The sequence below is a fragment of the Ambystoma mexicanum genome, chromosome 1q, assembly GCF_040938575.1.
Source record: "Ambystoma mexicanum isolate Mex_15411 chromosome 1q, UKY_AmexF1_1, whole genome shotgun sequence".
Classification (NCBI taxonomy): Eukaryota; Metazoa; Chordata; class Amphibia; order Caudata; family Ambystomatidae; genus Ambystoma; species Ambystoma mexicanum.
This window is the reverse complement of record NC_090922.1, coordinates 415,111,689-415,128,186: the sequence shown is the minus strand read 5'-3', so window position 1 is coordinate 415,128,186 and position 16,498 is coordinate 415,111,689. Positions and strand designations below refer to the sequence as shown.

At 44.6% G+C, this 16,498-nt stretch overlaps 1 protein-coding gene across 1 annotated transcript in view; it reads right to left on the bottom strand.

The window, feature by feature from the left end:
- MMP2 (matrix metallopeptidase 2) overlaps positions 1-16,498 on the bottom strand; it is a 388,440-nt gene that overhangs the window by 47,822 nt on the left and 324,120 nt on the right. The window contains exon 11 of the mRNA XM_069639633.1: positions 1,575-1,734. Within this exon, the coding sequence (XP_069495734.1) occupies positions 1,575-1,734 (160 nt within the window). The remainder of the gene's footprint in view (positions 1-1,574; positions 1,735-16,498) is intronic.

Here is a 16,498-nt window from a genome sequence, read left to right as displayed (position 1 = left end):
GGTAATTGGAAAGCACACAGTGGACTGGCATTCTGAAATTTGGAACAAGGAACATTTTAAATATGAAACAATACTGCAGAAGTGAATTCAAAGGCACACCATAAGGAAACTAGTGGATATAATAAAACAGTTTGAAATAAGCTGCGAGAAGAAATATGAAAGACATATATATTGGATACAAGGCATGGAAGCATGCACCATGTAATGGAAATAAACATGTATTTTACAATCACCAGTTTCTGTTTTTAACAATTGGCTCCAGCCTGTGCTGAACACCCAAACTGTGACCTTTCCCCTATTATCTGGAAATGCCTTTGAAGCTGAGGCAGTACCTGGGAAGGAATTTATTGGGGTTAGGCGCCAACAACTGTGCAAACAGAGAGGAAGCTCTTAATGGGTTGACATTTGGAAAACTCAATTTGTGGTGTCCATCCCTGACCTAATGACAAGTGACATGTTACAGGTGACTGCCAGATGAGTGAGGGGGCTGAGTTATGCCCTTTGCTCCTGTGAAGATAAGGCAAGATGGGCATTAGCCCTGAGAGAAAGAAATGTTAAGTGCTTTTATGGCATGCATGGATCAACAAAGGCCAGAGGTCAGGCATAGATACAGATATTGGGAACAGAAATATGCCAGCTAATTAAAGGGAACAATATGCATGGCCGTTTTTTACATAGGTGCTATGGGGAAATCATGATTGTTGATTATCTCAGGAACTATAATGTGCACACTAATGGATCAAATATCATTAAAACGCTATGAGAAGACCTATCTGTTGAGCCAACTTTGATAGAAATTCAATCCGGCATATGTAGACCATTTCAGAAGCATAGTTTGTGACTCTTATTTGTAAATTTAGAAAAAGTTGCCATGTTGGAGTTTTTAAGGTCGTAACTGAAGTGGTCAAAATGCAATTTCAAAGGGTTGGAGTCATAACTCTCAAGGGACGATGCCCAGTAACTAAAATGGATTAATCAGAGAAAAGGGGAGGACAGTATATGTCCAATCCAGATAAAGAGCCAATAAACTGTAACCTGATAATTTAGATAACTTGAGGAGTGGTTAAAGATTTATAAGGGGACCCACAATGAGAAAAGGGGAGAGTTGTCTGAATCTGAGTGGGACTGCTGGAGAACCAACATAGCCTGGGTGGTGAATAATACCAGGAAGAAGACTAACACCAGGGGGGAACCTGGAGAGGCAAATGCAGAGACGGATTCTGGAGGGATCCATGAATGAACATGGAGAGGCCATCTAACCTATGCAAACAATGAGATGATTCAGGAGCCTAGATGTCTTTTCCTGTGCACACAACCCATAGATATTCTGGTTCAAATGTCTTCATCTGTACAAAAAGGGCAATGTCAGGACAACCAACATGCCACGCCTTGCCTCTAGAGTTTAGTCATGGGCCCCATGATTCTCCATTCAGTCATTATAGAATGCCCTCCACTAGCAAAATGTACCAGAAGAAACCCCAGATATTATTAAAATAGGAATGCATTTGTCTGTAGTAATCAGTGAAATAATCATAGTGGTGGAGAGAACACAATACAAGTCTGCTAATTCCTACCTCCAGAATTTATCTCCTGAAAAGATGTATGTCTTTTTGTTTTTGCTCCAGTTAAAAGCTGCATCCACATGTTTCACATCATCCGATAGTCCAAGGGCGGTGAGCCTTTTCGGGTAGCCTCTCTCCAATTGACTGGCAGAATAAATCCAGTACTCATTGCCTAGGTAAAAAAAAAGTGTTGAAGTACTAAACATATCAAATTTGTAAGTAATACATTTTCTTTATCTGTTTCATCTTTGCGAAGTAAGCATGTAGTTTGATGAGATCCAAGTGCGGTTGTATAGTTAATCACTAGACCATTCCATTCCACCATGCAGACATAATCTACACAGTTGCTAATGTCTAATTAAATGCATGGTGTAAACATTCTCAAATCTGCATTCATGCAATGTTTGCTTTAATACAATCATAGTCCCCAAATGTCCTAATCATGCAGCTTAAAACAACCATACCCCCTCATGTACAAAAGCGAGATCCATTCAGAAGCTCTGCCTTTATTGGGTTGGATTCAATAGAAAAATTACACCCACCTAAAGTAAACACATGTTTTTGTGGTGAGGTAATTATTCTCTGCACTCCCATACTGAGATGGAGCTATCACTCCCAGTTAGTCCATGAGGTAGAATGGGCTGCTCAACCATTTTCTCCCTCTTCAGTTTAATTACTGTCTGTCACCCTGTTAAGTCAGGAGATATTCCTTGACAAGTAACCAGAATCCTAACTTCAAGACGTTGAACTCGTCGTGTAGAGGACGAATTCTTTTTGTCAATGTACCCAACAGAGATGTAGAAAAAACTCTCTGACCAGTCAATTGACCAAAAGATGAGTGTCAATGAACCCAAGAGAGATGTAGCAGAAACTCTCTGACCAGTCAATTGACCAAGTGATGAGAGGACGTCACGGGAACCAGTCAACCTGTAAAGGAACCGTATATTAGTGACAGAAGACAACTTGAATAGCAATGCTCAAACAAGCCCACCTAAAGTACCTGAAAATAGACTAGAGTAGACTGACTGGCAATTCAGAAAGAAAGGTGGCGTCAGATTTCTAAGGGGACAAGAATAACCAGTAAGTAACTGGAACCATAAAATGACCAAAAAGAGAATCAGAAAGAAAGGAACAGTCTTACCGGATGAGAGTTTCCCAGGAAGTTCCAAATAAACTGAAGAAACAAATGAAGCGCCGGAGTGATCCAGAAGCAATGCGATCCACCTACCCACCGCCGGCACGAGGACGCCTAAACAAGAATCCAGCAAACAGCAATGTCCACTGAAACCGACGGCACGCGGACGCCTAGTATAAAGTCTTCAGTTCCAAGGGGAAACGAGGAAGTCCGTAGAAATGTTCCAGTAGCAGCAGAATGAAGGACGTAGATGGTAGCACCAGCCAAAATACTTGACAAGGAGAAATCCGTGAAATGTTCCAAGGGTCGAAAACCATGCGGGCAAAAATCGAACAGACGTCCGTGATCAGTAACAAATCCAAAAAGCAGTTCCGAGGGTCGAGACAACAACAAGAGGGTACAGAAACAGGAATCCAGTAGGCGGTCCGGGTCAAAACACAGAATACAACAGTAGAAAGGTCAGATACGTAGCAGCAAGAGAAATAACAATTTCAGAAGCAGCGAGTAGCGGGGAGGCGGGGTATAAGAAGGAAAAACAAAAGTCACGTGAGGTTCTAAGGATGTGTAAAGACACGTGACCTCAGGTACGCAGAGCGACTGCGTTTCCATGGCAAAGACCAGCGCTGCTTCAGATACACCGAACAAACTGGCTGAGCAAACCTCCGTGTTCTGAAGCAGCGTCTTCGTGACAAAAGCGAAGGAACCCCAGGTGTGGAAAGCAAACGAGTATGAGAGGAAAGATTGCCAGTACGCCTCCCTGATTTACGAATCCTGACAGCATCCTCCCCCAATGAAGCATCATCCCCACGAGAGGCCAAGAATTGAGACATGAGATCAGGAGCATGGATATTGGAGGCCGGTTCCCAGGTCCTGTCTTCCGGACCATAGCCCTTCCAGTCCACTAGAAACAACTGCTTGCCCCTAGCTGTCTTGACATCCAGGATGGCCTGCACCTCATATTCCTCAGTACCCTGAACCATAACAGGTGGTGGACGAGGGGGAGCAACAACCGGCGAGAGGCAAGGTTTGAGCAATGTGACATGAAAAACTGGATGAATTTTCCAGGTTGACGGGAGGTCCAGTTTCACCGCAACCGGATTTACCAATGAAAGCACCGAAAAAGGACCCAAAAAACGAGGTAAAAGACATCTGCGACCTGGTAAACGAAGATTCTTGGTGGACAACCACACCTTGTTCCCCGGTGTATACTGAGGTGCTGGTTCTCTATGCCGGTCAGCATACTGTTTAGCATGTTCTTTCGCTAACTTTAACTGACGAAGTACGGCCTCACGATTGGTTGTAACGTCTCGTAGACAACCCTGTACGGCCGGGTTAGAAACGTCCGTGACGAGGTCCAGCGGGAGGGTCCGGGGATGTTGGCCATACATGGCAAAAAATGGTGTGGTACCGGTGGAAGTATGGATAGAATTGTTATATGCAAACTCGGCATGGATCAGCACCGAAAACCACGATTCCTGGAATTGCAACGTAAGACAGCGCAAATATTGCTCAAGGGTGGCATTGAGCCTTTCTGTCTGACCGTCAGTTTGTGGGTGGTAAGCACTGGAAAAGCGGTCGTCGATGCCCAAAGAACTAGTAAGGTGTCTCCAGAATCTTGAGGTGAATTGAGACCCCCTATCCGATATTATAATATCAGGGAGACCGAAATCACAGAAAACATGACGCAGAAAGAGATCCGCAAGAACAGGAGCAGTGGGTAAACCTTGGCAAGGGACAAAACGAGCAAGTTTGGTGAAATAGTCCACAATAACCCAAACCGTATCAAAACCTTGAACAGGCGGGAGCTCGACAATAAAATCCATGGATATCATTGACCATGGACGTTCGGGGACCGGTAATGGTTGCATAAGTCCCATAGGTTTCGTGGTAGATCCCTTGCACTGGGCACAGATAGAACAAGCGGAGACATAAACAGCGACGTCTCGCTGTAAAGACGGCCACCAACACCAGCGACGTAACAATTCTTGGGTCTTGCGTCTCCCTGGATGTGCCGCTAGCAAGGAATCATGGCACCATTGCATTGCCGTGCGCCGTGTAGCCAAATCGGGTAAGTACAGGCGACCTTGAACATAAGGCAAAGAGTTGACGATGTCCATGTTATGTTCTTTTAACTCACTTGGTTCCGAGACCACCCAGTCCTGGATAGAAGAGACTAGTGAGGGTTGTAAGGTACAGGCGCAAACTACCTGGTGACTCTGAAGTATAGTACCCCCCCAAGAACGCAACGCGTTTCCATGCAGTCTTGACAAGGCATCAGCCTTGGAGTTCAAAGGTCCAGGACGATATGTGAGTGTAAAGTTATACATGGAGAAGAACTCATGCCATCTGGAATGACGGGCCGTAGTACACTGTAAGGATTGTAAGGCCAAAAGATTCCTGTGATCAGTGTAGACTTGCACAGGTAAGACCGCCCCCAGTAAGTGATGTCTCCAAACAATGAAAGCATCCCTTACGGCCAAGAGCTCCAATTCAGAAACAGTATAATTCTGTTCGTAAGGGGTGAGTTTGCGTGAATGATAAGCCACCGGGTGGAGCAAACCAGTGTCTCTACACATTTGAGACAGAACTGCGCCGACCGCAACCTCAGACGCGTCTGCCTCCACAAAATATGGTTGGGTCGGATCTGGATGTTGAAGCACGGGTGCAGTGGTAAAGGCTTGCTTCAAGGTGTCAAACGCTTGTTGAGCCTTAGTATTCCAGACAAACGGCCGTTTGTTACTGGTCAAAGCAGTGAGTGGAGCCACTGTTTCAGAGAACGAACGAATGAACCGACGATAAAAATTAGCAAAGCCAAGGAAAGACTGTAATGCTTTGATAGTAGAAGGAATCGGCCAGTCCAACACCGCCTGTACCTTGACATTGCTCATCTTAATGCCAGTATTAGTTATATCATAACCGAGGAACTCCACCTCGGTAACATGAAACAAGCACTTTTCCAATTTGGCATATAAGCGGTTTTCACGAAGACGCTGCAGAACTGCAGATACATGTTTAACATGTTCTTCATAGGATGAGGAGTATACCAAAATGTCGTCAAGATAGACAACGACGTGACGATCCAACATGTCGCTGAAAACATCATTAATAAACCTTTGGAAAGTAGCCGGAGCGTTGCACAAACCAAAGGGCATAACTAAATATTCGAACAACCCATATTTAGTTTTGAACGCTGTCTTCCACTCATCTCCTTTCCTCATTCTGACCAAATTGTATACTCCGCGTAAGTCAAGTTTGGTGAACAATTCAGAAGAACCCAGTTGGTCTAGGAGCACAGAAATCAACGGAATAGGGTATTGGTTTCTGATGGTAACAGCATTAAGTTCGCGATAGTCTATGCAAGGTCTCAGATCTCCCTCCTTCTTCGGCACAAAGAAGAGTGGAGAAGCGGCAGGGGAACGAGAAGGACGGATCAAACCATTGGCTAGGGCTTTATCCAAATACTCTTTCAAAACGAGGTTCTCCTTTTGAGTGAGAGAATAAACGCGTCCTGAAGGTATTTTAGCGCCTTCCAGTAAGTCTATAGGACAATCGTAGGGACGATGAGGTGGAAGGGTGTCGGCCCCAATCTTATCAAATACATCCTTGAACCCGTCGTATTCTTTAGGCAAGACTGAGGAAACGCCACCAACCACCGCGGCCGTATCCAACAAGGAGATGCAAGGCCCAGAACACTTCCCAGGTACTGACAGACAGTGCTTTTTGCAATGGTCTGAAGAGAACGTAATACAACCAGACTGCCAATTGACCAATGGGTTGTGGTGCATCAACCAAGGTAACCCCAAGATGATCTTATATTGAGGTGCGGAAATGACATCAAAAGTGATTTGTTCAGTATGACCAGAGTCTAATGTCATAGTAAGTTCAATGGTACGCTCCGTGACCAGACCTGACAATAGAGAGGTACCGTCCACAGCGTTGACCACCTCTGGAAACTCCTTGGGTTCTACAGGGATTTTCCATTCCTGTAAATACTGTCCGTCAATGTAATTCCCCGTGGCACCGGAGTCCAAGACAGCAAGGACAGTCCATGGACTGGCAGACTGAAAAGCTAGAGTAGCTGGGACAAAAAATAGTACGGAGCGTCTGGAGTCCTGACCTAGTTTGCTCGGCAATGGGACTCCATCTATTGCCGGGCCCTGGAGTTTCCCTGTTTCTTGGGTTTTTTAGAGCACTGTCTCAAAAAATGTTCGGAAGAACCGCAATAAAAGCACAAATTACTCTTTTTGCGATGTTCTCTTTCCTCCGCGGTTAATGGGCCCCGTACTGCGCCTATCTGCATAGGTTCCTCGCTGCCTGGCACAGGGGTATTTACGGAAGCGGTAGCAGGAACGGGGCCCCTTCTTTCACCCTTCCGTTCTGCCCGACGGGCATCTATCTGGAGGACTAGATCCAACAATTCTGGAAACGTGGAGGGTACTACCGGGACTGTGGCCAGGATATCTTTCAGGGATTCAGAAAGACCCTTATAAAACAGGGCTGCCTTTTTCTCATCAGGCCAACCGGCTTCTGCAACCAACTGATTAAACCTAGCCAGATAATTCAATAACGTAGTGTCACCTTGTTGCAAAGAGAGAAGTTCTAGATCGGTGGCTTGGGTCTTATACCTGGTATCAAAAACCCGTGACAGAGCTTTAATCAATGCGTCGCAATCATAAAGTAGGTGGCTTCCCTGCTCCAACAATGGATTAGCCCAAGTTGCCGCTGTGTCACCTAAATACGACAGTACGAACGCTGCCTTGGTAGTGGAATCAGGGAATGAAGTAGGACGGCAGAGGAAGTGCAATCGACACTGGTTAATAAAGGTCCAGAATGTTTTTGGATCCCCGTGAAACCGTTCCGGTGGAGCCAGAGGGAATTGGGCAGCGAGAACAACGGGAGCGCTCTCGGGGTTGATAGGAGCAGATCCCGAACCGGCACCAGAACCAGAAGGGAAACCTGAGGTACCAGCCCCAGCAGAGTGAAGGCCCACTCGCAACTCATGAATGTTGCGTTGCGTGTCCTCAAGAGCTGCTGTCATGTCAGCCCGTAAATCAGTCACTAGTTGAGCCAACGTGGTTAACGGGTCACCCGTGACGTCCATAATAAGGCTTCTGAATATGTTAAGTCAGGAGATATTCCTTGACAAGTAACCAGAATCCTAACTTCAAGACGTTGAACTCGTCGTGTAGAGGACGAATTCTTTTTGTCAATGTACCCAACAGAGATGTAGAAAAAACTCTCTGACCAGTCAATTGACCAAAAGATGAGTGTCAATGAACCCAAGAGAGATGTAGCAGAAACTCTCTGACCAGTCAATTGACCAAGTGATGAGAGGACGTCACGGGAACCAGTCAACCTGTAAAGGAACCGTATATTAGTGACAGAAGACAACTTGAATAGCAATGCTCAAACAAGCCCACCTCAAGTACCTGAAAATAGACTAGAGTAGACTGACTGGCAATTCAGAAAGAAAGGTGGCGTCAGATTTCTAAGGGGACAAGAATAACCAGTAAGTAACTGGAACCATACAATCACCAAAAAGAGAATCAGAAAGAAAGGAACAGTCTTACCGGATGAGAGTTTCCCAGGAAGTTCCAAATAAACTGAAGAAACAAATGAAGCGCCGGAGTGATCCAGAAGCAATGTGATCCACCTACCCACCGCCGGCACGAGGACGCCTAAACAAGAATCCAGCAAACAGCAATGTCCACTGAAACCGACGGCACGCGGACGCCTAGTATAAAGTCTTCAGTTCCAAGGGGAAACGAGGAAGTCCGTAGAAATGTTCCAGTAGCAGCAGAATGAAGGACGTAGATGGTAGCACCAGCCAAAATACTTGACAAGGAGAAATCCGTGAAATGTTCCAAGGGTCGAAAACCATGCGGGCAAAAATCGAACAGACGTCCGTGATCAGTAACAAATCCAAAAAGCAGTTCCGAGGGTCGAGACAACAACAAGAGGGTACAGAAACAGGAATCCAGTAGGCGGTCCGGGTCAAAACACAGAATACAACAGTAGAAAGGTCAGATACGTAGCGGCAAGAGAAATAACAATTTCACAAGCAGCGAGTAGCGGGGAGGCGGGGTATAAGAAGGAAAAACAAAAGTCACGTGAGGTTCTAAGGATGTGTAAAGACACGTGACCTCAGGTACGCAGAGCGACTGCGTTTCCATGGCAAAGACCAGCGCTGCTTCAGATACACCGAACGAACTGGCTGAGCAAACCTCCGTGTTCTGAAGCAGCGTCTTCGTGACAAAAGCGAAGGAACCCCAGGTGTGGAAAGCAAACGAGTATGAGAGGAAAGATTGCCAGTACGCCTCCCTGATTTACGAATCCTGACACACCCCAGGTAAGTGGCATGTAGAAGTGTCTGGGGGATGGCTGGGGAAGTGTTGAGAGAGTGAGGCCTTGTGTGGCCTCTTCCACCACTTCTGCGGATGAGTTGTTCGCCTTCCCCCTTTCTCATTTAGGAGACCAACACAGAGCATAGATCTTCAGTACTTATTGTTAGGGGAGTTTTCCCAAAAGTCCACTTTGTAGGTAGACTTCATAAAACTATCCCAATTTTTTGTGGATCCCCAACTCTTAGTATCAGTCTGTACTACTCATTGAATCTTGGTAGACTGGCAGAGCAGTTGGGCTTATCATAAGAGGAAGATGTGAGCTGTAGCAAAGTACACTGAACCTAGTTAATAAAGCATTTCAAAGAAAAACTCAATAAATGTATAGTTAATATAGATTTTTTATATATACATAATAATTACTTTTTAATACTCAGCACATTAAACCAAAACACTTTAGAAAACTTTCCAAAGGCCCCTGCTTAGTTTGTAGTTGCTTGCAGTTACAATTGTTACAGCATTTGACACTAATGACAGTTTTGCCGTATAATCGGTAATAACACGCACTTGCGCACTCACAAGGTAATACAGTAATTGTACTTAGTTAGCAAACTTATTTAGCAAACCTACAAAAGATAATGGGCCTCATTACAACGAGGGTAGCCCCGTAATGAACGGTGCCGGTAAGGGACCGGCACCGTTCATTACGGGCCACCCCATTACGACATCTGCAGCGGATCCCGCTAACAGACCAGGATGCTAACAACGGGCCTGTCATTAACGGGCCCGTTGTTAGCATCCTCCCGATTCCCATTGAGCCCTATGGGGCTCAAATGGGAATGGGGATGTACTCGGTCCTGGGAATGGGAAGGGGAATTACCGGGCCCTCCAAGGTCGGAATGGCCCGGTAATTCCCTACTCCTGGAACCCGGACCTGGTATGGGGTAGCCATGCCACTAATAGCGGCATGGCTACCTCCATACTTGTAATGAGGCCCAATGACTTTTAGGAGGAAAACATTTGGTTAGTGTAATACTAGCAGGGTTTAAGGTTATAGAGGCAGTTTGTTCGCACAGCGAGGCTTTTAAAATCCAAAGCATCTCTATATAAAGGTAGTTTGGGAAAGGTCTCAAAGTTTGACAAGCAGCAGAACAACAAAAAATCCTATGGATATTTTCTAGTCTCTAGTCTCTAAGATGCAAGAAGATACATCCAACATTGGAGACCCTGTTAAATGACTTGTTAAAGGGACACAAACAGCAGCTTGGGTCGGAGGTAAGAGGGGTTGCCCTGGACACCACTACGTGCACTCCAATGCTCTGGAGCGAATTTTTTGATTGAGGTAAGCACTGCCTTTTTCCCCACAGTACCTTTGGTTTGAAGAAATGTTTGTGGCTGAATTCTCCTCTGTATTCCTTGGTCTGAAGACAAAGTGCAGGACAATGGATGGGATCTCTCACCAGCAGTTTCGAGGGAGGACCTCTGGCACGGATTTCAGCAACTTGCCCGCTCAACCTCTTTGATTGCAGGAGTCCAGCACTCTGCTGAGGGGACTTAGATGAGTTGGATTGTGTCTCTGGAGGATCACCTGGAGCTCAGCAAAGACTTGGTCGGAGGTCTCCCGGTATTGGGGTTCCACACCTCTGGAAAGTCACAGGACCTCTGGAGATGGCTCTGATAAAAGTTTGTCTTGGGAATGGTTGTTCCCACCAGTTAAAGGGAGGGAGTTGCCCTCTTCAGGAGGTTCTCTGTTGCACAGAAAACAGGGTCAGGGCAGAAGTGGTCGCTTCATGTGTTGCAAAGGGTCTACAGGCATCTCTGGTCATCCTCTTTGGTTACTTCCGTTTACAGTGGTTGATTTGCCTTTCACCTCAGGAACCTCACTTTTTATTCAATTTCAGCACACACTTTTCTGCAATCTCTCTCAGCAGTTTACAGAAAAAGGCAGGTGTCTGTCCAATCAGCCAGACCCCAGTGTGAGCTAATTCCATTCAGGCACTCGGGCAGACAAAGTGCAGGGGAGTGAAAAACTCCTCCCCTACTTCCTGCCTGAGGCAAAACACATGCAGAGATCTCCCCCTTCCACAATGAGAGAAGAAGGGCTAGCAAAGAACAACCACGCTAGAAATGGCATAACAAGAAAGGAACTACCAAGTTAAAACTTAGGTAGCCATATTGTGCACAACTGAGATGCTAAACACAGTCTGCAGTAAATAATTACACAATAGCTGGTAGAACATGTCAACTGCCACCAGCCGTAACTAGAGGGTTGTCTATGTGACTAAAAAGTCACAGAAGCAGAGAGAAGGGGGATATAAGTATCCCCTTGGCACTCCAAATAATGTGGTGTGTGCCAATCTCTCAGAATATAAAGTTTTTGGAGAGATACAAGAACCGTAATTACTCTAGGATAAAGAAAGCAATCTCAAAGTGGAACCCAAAGGGTTCCCAGCAACAATGCCCATAAACAGCTGAGTGCTGCAGTAGTAAAATACAGATGCCTTTCAGAGCTATGGAGGAAAGTAGACTCCATAGGGAAGGTAAAACACAGAGAACAGAGTTCCAAAAGCAGAGCCCATAATAATGAATGAGTAGAAAATGGCTCCATTCATTCAGGATTAAAGAAATAGGTCCAGAAGTCCAGCAAAAGGTGCTTGTGGTCTCACTAGGAGAGGGGATGAAGCATAAGAATGATAAATCTCCCTAACCCTTACTGAAACAACTGTCCAGATTAAGACTAGCAAAAGGCACTAGAATAGCTAAATATATTGCAGTGTCGGTGTAGAAAGGGGCTGGGTGACATTTTCACGTGGAATGCCTCCAGGCAATTGCAGACCCCAATCCCGAGTAAAGCCGAGTAAATGTCTTTGCTGCCTTTTATTTTCCACTGGCAGACACTTCCGCTTAGCTAAGTCAGGCAGACTGTACTGGGCAGAGTTTATGATTAGGCAGTGGGATGGAAAACCATCTGCTAGGGTGTAAAAGCCTTAGCTTTTTTGATTTTGTTATCAAATGAAGTGAGTCATTCCATTTCTGGAGGTGAGATCTACTAATCATGCTACATGCCAAAAGCAAAGTGCACTCAAGTACCTTGTCTGGGGCTGTCTCCTGACACCCCTAGCAACTGCCCTGCAGGGGCAGCAGGAAAGGTTCAAAGGTCACATGTGCATTTCAAAAGAGCTGCTAGCACATAACATCCCAACAGACAGAGGTGGCTTTTTAATTGTCTACACCTCTGGCTAAAATAATAACAATACCAGGGTGCTCTAAGTTGAGACAAGCAGTCAGAGGAACTGCAGTGGCAGGAGCTAGCTATAAGCAAAGATCGGTCAGAATAATGGGTGTAATGGAATATTATTACCAAAGAGATTACGAAACGCCCTTGGGATCAGTACCATTCGATTACTCTTAATAATTGTCATATAGCAGTCTCATGCTCATGATTTAGGCATTCTGACCAAACAATGTAAGGGAAAAACCGGAGACCATATAGTGTGAAGACTTCAATGGACTAGACAGAGGCAACAGAAATCGTTGTCTTATCTGCTCTTAACATCGACCAACCAAAGGGTCACACTGTATGTAGATTCAGAGCTGAGACACAACAGTAGATCAATCTGCAATGAGGGCACAAAAGCAGAAAGCATAGAAATAACCAGGTAAAGAATAGGCAGTGAAACAATAAAAAGAGCGGAAACTGTAGACAGAGGCTTTAGACAGAAGACATACAAGAAATAACTTAGAATGCACACTTGAATGTTGGTACAGAGGAAATTCTGGGCAAGAATCAGAACAGATATCACCTACTAGCAGAGAAGCAGGCAAAGGAAGCTACCACACAAGAATTCATAATACTAGCATACTAGGAATACTAGCATACTAGGAATATCAGAAAACACAATGCACTGTCACAGAAAAGACAGTAGTTCGCTGCCAACTCAGCAAACATGTGATCAGGAAACAAAGAATTAGTCACAGAAATGACAGTAGGTCACAGTCAACTCAGTGAATACGTGCATCAGGAAACTCAGTTCACTAAAGAGCAGGTACCTAAACTATGGACTGAAGTCTAGTAACAAAGCAATAAATAAATAAACTCGACACTATAATACTTCAGCAAACACGTGGAATTTTAGAACAGTGGAAAGACAACACAGCAAGAAACTAGGACTGCAAGGAAAAAAAGAGGGAACAGCATTTTGCAGCAACAAGGGGAGTCTGAGAGAGAGGAAAGCTCAGAGTAAAACAGGGTGTTTGAAAAAAGACTGACCGGCAGAACAAATACTGGCAGAGAACTGCTTGGCTGTAACATCAAACAGAACTGGAGCTGCACAAATCCACAACTGCAGACATGTTTCAGTAGCAAAAGCAGGATCTCAAGTTAAAGTTCAACAACTAGCAGGCTGCAACAACAGCCTGTAAAAGACACTGAAGAAAACAGCTACAGAAGTGTGGATTTAGTAGCAAAACCAGGATATCAAAGAAAGGTTGAAAAATGTCCACAAAAGCAAAGTACAAGGCAGGAACTCCAGTGAAGGCAGTTGATAGAACAACTGCTACTGCTGAAAGTGAGCTTATGAGAGCCCTTCTAGCTCACACCTGCGCAGGATGAGATAGCTACCAACCAGAGGCAGCTATGAACAAATATGCTCACTCTATCCCAAGCAACTGAAAGTAACCAAACTCTAACTCATAGCAGACTGTGGCAGGTGAAAACAATGAATGTTCCTCCTCCAGCCCCTCACCTCTTAGGATGCATACACTTAACAGAATGCACTTTCTGGATTATACCAACACCCAGAATGGAACATAAAAAGAGTTTGTTCCAGAAGGGTAGTGATAAAGCAGGTAACTGAATGCAGAGGCAGGTCATAGGTTGAGATTCACTCATGACAGGCCTGGGGATGTATTAGCTGTCTGCCTTGGTGTACCCACAGTAGTGATATCGGGCCCTGCTCACAAAGCTGGCCCTGTGACACCCTGAGGGAGGCCAACACCTTAATTCTGGGCACAGGAACCCTCCGTGGGAGATCTGTGGGAGATCCTTGGGATCCTGTGATTAAAAGAAACATGAGAGTGCTGATCATTGGAGTCCTTTTAAAGTAGGCAGACATTGGAAGGATGTGGATTTAGAGGAGAGGCATAGCCCAGGATGGAGGGGGTAGGGGGTTCCATCATCTTGGCTTCTGCTAGGGCTCTCTAAATGTCCTGTCTCTCACCATTTCCCATAGACAAAGTGCTCTGAGCATGGCATCGGAAGGCAAAGGACACTCGTTACAACGGCGTGTATTGAACCCTTGACAACAGGCTTGCTTTATAAAGGGGGAAAGCCTGCCCTTACTTGATTCATCTTTGAACTTCAAGAGAAAGAAGATTCACCTGGAACTCTGTTGGGGATAAACCTATTCCAAAGTCATCTGCTAAAAGAGATGAGGACAGAACACTCCAAGAGACAGCTCTTTCCCCTATCCACATCCAGGGTACATTTGGGGGGAAACTGTTGAGGACCAAGGCATCTCTGCTGCCTGTGCACTGTAACCAAAATCCTGCTCATTGGACCTCCTGGAGGTGCCGTACAAGGTTGTAGGAGTGGAAGTGCAGAAACTCCCCTTGTCCCTGAATACCCTGGACTGGGCCTCTGAAGGCAATTTCAAGTAATTCTGTCATTTGCTGCTCAAATCAATTGCCTTCCAAAGTATGCATCCTCTGTGCTTCTTTACAGGGGTAAGGCTTTAATGTCTTAGTTAATTTTTATTAAAGTTCCTATTTTCTTCAATCTTGATTGGACATTCTTTTATTTTGGTACCACCATACTATTGTTGATTCTGTTGCAGCTGTATCAGCTCGCACCCCTCCTGAAGAGTATAGCCTGCCCTCAGTCTACTTTACCGAAATAGGCAGAGGAGGTATACCTGCCGGGCTGTGCCTGTTTCACCTTTATGATTGAGATCACTGTGGGTTTAGTGGTAGTATTGATCTGATTAGGCACTTTAACCTCTAGTCATCCCTCTACTCCTGCGGAGCAGTAGTGTTTTCATCACAGGCAGTAACTATGGATATCACCTTGTAGGATACTGCCCATTTCCATGTGAATCTGCGTTTGATTTATTTTTATAAATCTATTTAGTAGACATACACACATAATTTTGAAGAAATAAAAGGTTTGCACCTTTATGTTGCATTCATTTCCTGCATTTGTAAGCCTTGTTTGATGATGTATTTCGTCAGGTGTAATGATGTTTCAGGTTTATCCAAAATGTGTGTTCCCAAATGAAACAGAACAGAAGCACTATAAAATATCATATCTATGATCAGTGAGCTTTTTTAAGTGTTTTCAGAAATTCCAAATACCTGTTATTTTCTGAGGTGTGGTATAATATTTTGAATAAAATGGATAGTGGAAGGTTTGTGGCTAAGTCTTACTTAAGTTTTGTTGCAAGATACCTCGTTTAAACGTACAATGACATTCATTTTCTCTTTCAGCTTTTTGTGTTAGTTATTTTTAGTTATAGAAAATATGGTAATTGCATATAACCTGAAGAAATGATTGCCATTGAACACATCTGAATCTGACCTCTTAGACGGAATAACAGATTAATATATTCATTTGTTTTTTATCTTGCTGCCATTACAGAGCCTTTTTACATGTCGAGTTTTCAGACTGTCTCCCGTAGATGTGTTTGCCGATGCGTGTGTCCAATTCCTGAAGACAGCTCAAATGTTAACAGTGATGTACATATTATATAATATAATGTGGTCTTTTGCCATGCATGTTATCCTAGCTGCAAGGCGGTGGGTGTGTTGTTAGTGGGACAGCAGGACAGACAGATGAGAAACGTGTGGTGTTGATGGGTACAGTTCAGAAGTACCTGAAACCCGAGTAAAAGAAAGTCATAACAGGACAGACACAAATTTAATTTCTGCCATCTATGAAGTTTAAAAGAGAGGCAGAACCAAACTATTCCAAACAATGGGAAGATCCCAAGTAGAATTCACATGTCCTAGTAGGAGGCCTAACCAATGAAATTGTTCTCAATCAATGAGACGCAAGTGGCAAGGCTTCAACGTATCTATCCCGGGATTCCCTAAAAACCTTGGTTGCTGCTTCCTGACTACAGAGAGTCGAAACTGTCAACCCAAAGGAAAATCAATTTTTCAGAAACTAACAGAATTTAGACACAGAACAATACAAGGAATTCAACTGATGCTGATGATAGCACTTCTCAAAGGATTTATACTGATTCGAGTCAGTTGGGAGTGCTGGGCAGAGAGATCTAATTCTTGGTAAATACTCAGAAGCTGAGACCCTCTATGTTCAATATTCAGGCTTCCAGAGGCTGAAATGACTGCTAAGACCTCATCTCCCATCCTCTCAAGCGAAGGGATTGACAAAGGACCACTAGAAACTTCAAAGAATGGTCCACCAACAACTGGGTCTGACATATGTGGGACCACTCTCA